The following is a 6000-nucleotide window of genomic DNA, read 5'->3' on the forward strand; positions in this document are numbered from 1 at the left end:
GATTTGGGGTCACGTTTCTACCCATGCGGCTGCCTGCTTGGGAGGATGCCAGAGCCTTCGCACAGCAGCACGACAGGAAAGACAGAACCTCCCGTGATGACTTCTGTCTGTTCAACTGCTCTGAAACCCCCTTACTGACCTGAGTTTGCATCCCCTGAAACACACGTAGCATTAGCTCGCGTTTGTTAAGCTAATACACTCCTCAACTAGATTCTGGCTTGTACAGTCAGGAGGCTGTCAGGATCTAACCTCTGTAGAGAAAAATTGTTCATTATATAAAATAGAGGAGAAGAGAAGAAGTTTTATAAGGCCAACTATCTGCTCTTCTGTCTCCTGCTCTGTGCAAAGATTTGTCTCCTTTCTTTTTCCTGATCCAGTGAAAATGGGCCCTATAACTCCTTCATGCCCCTTACAGTGCTGTTTGTATTTGCTTTTCTTTCCTCCTGCTGCTGCTAACTAGTCCCTAAGGCTCAAAGAGCAAGTTTCTTTCTTGGTAGGCTTAGTTGTTGTACTTTGTCTGAGAAGTTCCCAGAAATGGTCAAACCAGAAAATATACTCTTCCCTTAATCAGCACGCGTGGGATTTCTGCAAATAGTGTCAACTGCACCCAATGCTCCCGGGAGAGGGAAGTTGATGTGTGCAACTCCCCCGCCAGGCTGGAGATAGCTGGGTTTCACCCAAGCCCTTCCCCACACTCCGGGAGGGGGAGGACCATGTGCTGGTCCCAGCTGTAGTCCCACACCCAGCAGGGAGGAAACTCATGATCCAGCAGGGAAAGGTTTCAAAATCATGAAACCTTCCCTTTTACCCTCCCAGTAGGCTACATTTTCTTGTGCAAGCTAAGAAAATGCAATGCTGTTCACAAGAAAAAACATCAAGGTGATGCACAGCACACAATGGACAGGAGCTGGGGTAGCCCCTTGCACAGGGACAGAGAATAAAAGCTCAGAAGAGGAGGGGGGATGAACAGAGATCTACAGAGAACAAGCAGAGAGCATCAGAGCTAGTCCTGTCCCTCAACCATCTTCAGTTCCATCAGCCCACTAAGTCAGGCACATTTCATTGATCTTTGCATTTCTAGTATTAGAGCAGGTGGATAATTTGTTTCTCTGAGGTCAGCAAATCCGTCCACTTGAAATGATTTTTGGAAGCTGTTAGGAAGCACAGATAGTAAATCACTCACTGTTTCTTGAAAACAAATGATGATGGTAAAGGATTGACTTGAAGTCTGGCAGTAACTGGGTGTTTTTACTGGGGCATGAGAAACTCCCAGGTAGTAAAGTTTCCATGACACTGTCCATCAGCTCTACTCACTGTCACTAACTGCTCGGGGGAGTACGTTGCTTTCTCTGCTCGTGCTCAGCCTCCTGCAGAACTCCCTGACTTCTTCCCTGCAACATGAACAATTCTTTGCCTTCTCCTTTATTATTTATTTTTAAAAATAAATTCTCTCACAAAACTGCCTGGAACATTGAAGAGATATTACCATCCCTTACCAGGAGAAAAGCACCCAAACAGACCAACAGCTGCTAGTGCTTCACTGTGCTTACTACTGTGCTAAATCTTGCTCCTACACCCAGGAGCAGCACCAGCCAGAGCCAAGCTTATAAACTGCAGCATCATGACCTGTTGATCGTGGTACCCAGGGGAGAGATGGAAGCCTTGAGCTAATTACAGTAACTGGTAACTGCCATCTCAGCCCAAATCCTGTTGCAGAGACATGAAGAAGTCTGGCTGAGTCGCCACTCACCAGCTTGCTCTGCACCTGACCCATTGCCATGGCCAGAGTCTCCACCCTGCAAAGATAACTGTGCAGCACGTCAAACACCTGCAACGCCAGTTAAATCAAGAGAAGCAAAAAAAATCACAGGCTGATCTTAATATGTTCATGGGCTGGAAGGATCACTCTATGAAACCACACAGACTGTGCGGAGCAGTTATCTTTTCTGCAGATGTTTTTTTAATTAATCTTTTTACTAAATAGAATGCTTAGAGGCAGCAGGTAGACACAAATTAAACTGGGTTTATCCATGTCAATCACGTCCCTTAAGTTCACCACAAACTTTTACTACTAGGGTTATGTACATGCTTTGTTTTGTATTTTTTTTCTAAATGCCACTTGGTTTTCGTTGCTCAGTTAGTATTTTAGCAGCGATCAGTGTTCAGGTTTCTCTATTCAGTATGGACCACCAAGGTCAATACTCCGAGTTTCACTACGCTCAAGAGAAAACAGTAGAAGCACCTCAGATCAGAAAATGCTGACACAGATTGTCTTAATGTTTCACACACACGTGTGAAATCCTTCGTATTAACCACCTGAGCTTTTCTGCTAAGGGTGACAGCTTTGCTCCCTGAGCAGAGAAGATCCTTCATGCTTACTCAGCTGTTTCCTTCCAGCTCTCCCACCTCTGTCCAGCTACCTCTCTTCATAAAGCTCACCTAGAAACATGGCATTGCTAATTACTCTGTTAGATCTGGTTCCAAAACTCGTTCAAAAGTGAGCTGTGCACAGAGAGGAGGGATGGACAGAGCAGGATGAAGTGAGATTTATTCCTTAGCAAGCCATGCAAAAAAACCCCCCAAAAAACTAAAAAACCCAACAAACCAAACAAACCAAAGAACAAAGTAACCCCCAAACACACAAGATAATCAGACAAGTTAACCTGTGTTTTCTCAGGTTATGTTTCAGCCCAACTCAGTGCTCCCTCCACCTTTCCTCCACCACGCTCTCCATCACATCCATGTTCTCACACAGCCTGCTCTTCCTATCTAACATCGCAGTCAATGTTTTTCATATCCCTAAATTAAGCTCCACAACTATGGTCACAAGAGGAACTCCCAGGAACTAGTGTATTTTGTTCCTGCAGCACTCAAAACGCTGGTGTTTATTTATACGTAAATTTTAGATGTCTGACCTTTTTGGCTGCTGGATCATCTAACTGGTAACAGAAATTTTATTCCTGTTTTGAGACGGGGGTTTTCTTGACTCCTGAGTAACTGTCAGCTGCCCCTGGGATAGCAGCTAGCTATGCCGACAAGCACCAGAACACAGACTAGCTGGGAGCCAGCCCAGCTCTCAGCAAGAGAGGCTCTTGCAGAAAAATCCATCTGCCAGCAGCAATCCAGCACCTGGGGAGTTACAGCCTGTCCAGTTGTGTGAGACCTGCACCGGAATCACCCCCTTGCTCTTACACCCAACCTGGGGTGTTTTTCTCCAGCAGCATCCCTGTTGCCTTTTTGATTTGCAAAATATTCACGGGGCATTTTGCAAACTCAGGGCTGAGAAAGGACCGGGAGAAGCGCTGCACCCATGGGGGCACCCACCCTCCCGGGGACCTGGGGGAGCACACAGGAGTGCCAGGCAGACTTCTGGTGCAAACAGGAGATGCTGGTCATCCAGATAACCATGTTCAACACCAACAGCATTCCTGATGCTATGGAAACCTATAGGAGATACCTTGATAACTGATGCAGCTTTCATTTTCCTCTAATTTCATGGTATTTCTAAAACAATTCTATGTCCAGGCTTCACCCCCTACTTTGGTAAATGTTCAGAAATCTCTAATCAGGCTGGATAAAATCAGAGAACAGGCCAGATAAAATAACATTCCCATTGAGCAAATGCCTCCAGGCAAGGGGTAGGTGAAGGTTAAACAGATAGAAGAGTTAAGCAACTACAGAAAGATGGCTGATAAGAGCCTCATCCACTCACGTGAACTTGACCATGAGGCGAGGGACTGGAAAGGCAAAACCCGGAAAAATAGACAATATTCCCCACAAGTTTTCAAGCTGCTTAATATTTCAATGCTCAGTGGTGAGAGGCTGATGAAAAAGCGATAATTATTTTTAGTATGAAGAAAGTCTTTAATTCCTGAGAAATTTCAGTTTCTCATTTAAAAAAGGAATTTCAGCTGACGCAAAAATTGTGTGAAACTTTTCAAAAGCCGTTTTCCCCAGCAAGCAAATCTGCCAACAAAAAAGTTGCATGATTTTTTACTTGGCTGTTGATTTGGACTCTTGACCCTAGAGAGATCAGCTATCAGCATTTGGCTCTGCAGATGTAGGGAGGCCATGCAGACAATCCATAAGATCTAAGATACGTACTTCTTCTGCTACAGTCAGTTTCCTTAACTTCATGCAACAGACTCCCTCCACTCTCAGATGCACAGTATGCTTTGCCACGCAACTGAAAAAAATCCCTTGAATAATGGATATCGAACCAACCCCACCTGAGAGCTTAAACCAAGCGCATCACACAACTTTTCATCTTTTCCCTGGTCAAACACAAATCAAACAAGCCAACACTGCTTTCATTGGCAATTCAATTAGCTCAATGCCTACCATGCTTTTAGTAATAGGATATATCAATATCCTGACTGCAGGCTAGCACGAGTGATCTGTCAGCACTCCCCAAAATCTCCCCGCCACAGCAGACTGTGTTTGTGTCTGAGCACGCAGTCAGCTTAGTCAGGTAAAAGGCTCCTACAAACCTGAAAACAGGCTGAAAAGCATTTAGTTCTTTGTATTCTCTGTATTGCTACATAGTCAGTAATATTTGTATTAAATAAAAACGCAGGATGACTATTTCAGGCCTGTCTGAAAATTTAATTTCTGGCTCTCTCCCTTCTGTGCTACTTTTTAATCAAGGGACAATGAAAATATAAATTGTACTAAAAAAATGAATTTAAAAACCCAGCTGTCCCAAAATAAATACAGCATCCAATCTGCAAGCAGGCAAAATGCCCCACCTGGATTTTAGCACTTTACCTGTCCCCTGTAGTGCTGAAATATTGCAATGGTGCTAACACTGCCTTGTTCATGAAACATTGGCCAAAATGACGTCTTTTATTTTCCTTGGGTTTATTCTTCTTTCATTGATGTGCCCAGTTTCTGTGCCCAGATAAAGGGAAAAGGCAGGCGACTCTTTCCTGCTCCTGCTCCCCGTGACCCCATCCCACCTTAGCTTACAGAGACCTTGACCGGAGCACAAGCTCCCACTTAGCACAAGGACATTGTTTTTCTACAAAAAAATTCAACTTCTAATCCAAAATATTATTACATCCATGTTTTTTTCAGGCCGTTCCAGGAACTTAAATGAATACAAAGACCATAAGATAAAGCTTGTCTTATAAAAAGTGAAATGAATGAAATTCCTGCTAACTTGCTGTTCTCTACACGCATGTGATAGTTTTACAGGTGCTTTTTGGCGCTTCTGAGATGCAACAAAGCCACCGCGAACTCCAGCAACAAGTCCTCGTCCAGGTCCTGCCACGTGCTGCAGCGAGCGCAGGGCGACAGCGGCGCCGCGGCGGCTGCCTCGGCTGGGCAGCCCTCGGCTGAGAGCCTGGACCCCGCCGGGGACCCGCGCCCACCCCTGGAAGAGGCCCCAAGAGGTAAAAGAGCCGTGCTGGTGGCTCACTGCAGCGCCTTACCCAGGCTGCCAGGCTAAGGCCATGGGCTGCCGCTCTCTTTGGGGAGTTTGAGTCCAGACGTGAGAGTTTTGCCAAATAACCTCAGTTTGCGGCTTTGTTTCTAATGAAGAATTGCCTGTCTGCTTCCTCAGAGGTTGGTTTCAAAAATAAGCCATTTCCCTGTTTCTCAAAGACTCGTCCCTAATCAAATGCCGGAGTTCTAGAAGAAAACAAAATAAAAAACACAGATGCCGCTAGAAAAAGGTTTAAAAAAAATAAAAAAAAACATGTTCTAAAGACTCTGCCAGAAACCAACCAAACAAAAAACCCCAAACCCAACAACAACAAAACAGAGATCCAGAGCACCTTGAAGCAGAATAGCTCTAAGAAACAATCTACATGCGAAGAGGGGAAGCGCACAGGTTATTCTCCAGTAGGGAAACTATCAACTTGCAGATGGTCTCTCTCTGATTTGGATTATATCGTACCTTAAAAGTCTCACTTCACTTTTCAATACAAATCTGAATAGATTATGAAGAACTGTAGTTACGAATTAAAGCTCTACTAAAATTTAAAATGCATATATTGG

The 6000-nt window shown here is 44.6% G+C and overlaps 1 protein-coding gene across 1 annotated transcript in view; it reads left to right on the plus strand.

The window, feature by feature from the left end:
* LOC309594127 (pinopsin-like) overlaps nt 1-5449 on the plus strand; it is a gene marked incomplete at both ends in the record, with an annotated part of 28200 nt that extends 22751 nt beyond the window's left edge. Inside the window, one exon of the mRNA XM_082319433.1 lies at nt 5189-5449. Within this exon, the coding sequence (XP_082175559.1) occupies nt 5189-5449 (261 nt within the window). The remainder of the gene's footprint in view (nt 1-5188) is intronic.
* Nucleotides 5450-6000: the final 551 nt, after the last annotated feature.

The sequence above is a fragment of the Platalea leucorodia genome (assembly GCF_965183815.1).
Source record: "Platalea leucorodia genome assembly, chromosome: 8".
Taxonomy (NCBI): Eukaryota; Metazoa; Chordata; class Aves; order Pelecaniformes; family Threskiornithidae; genus Platalea; species Platalea leucorodia.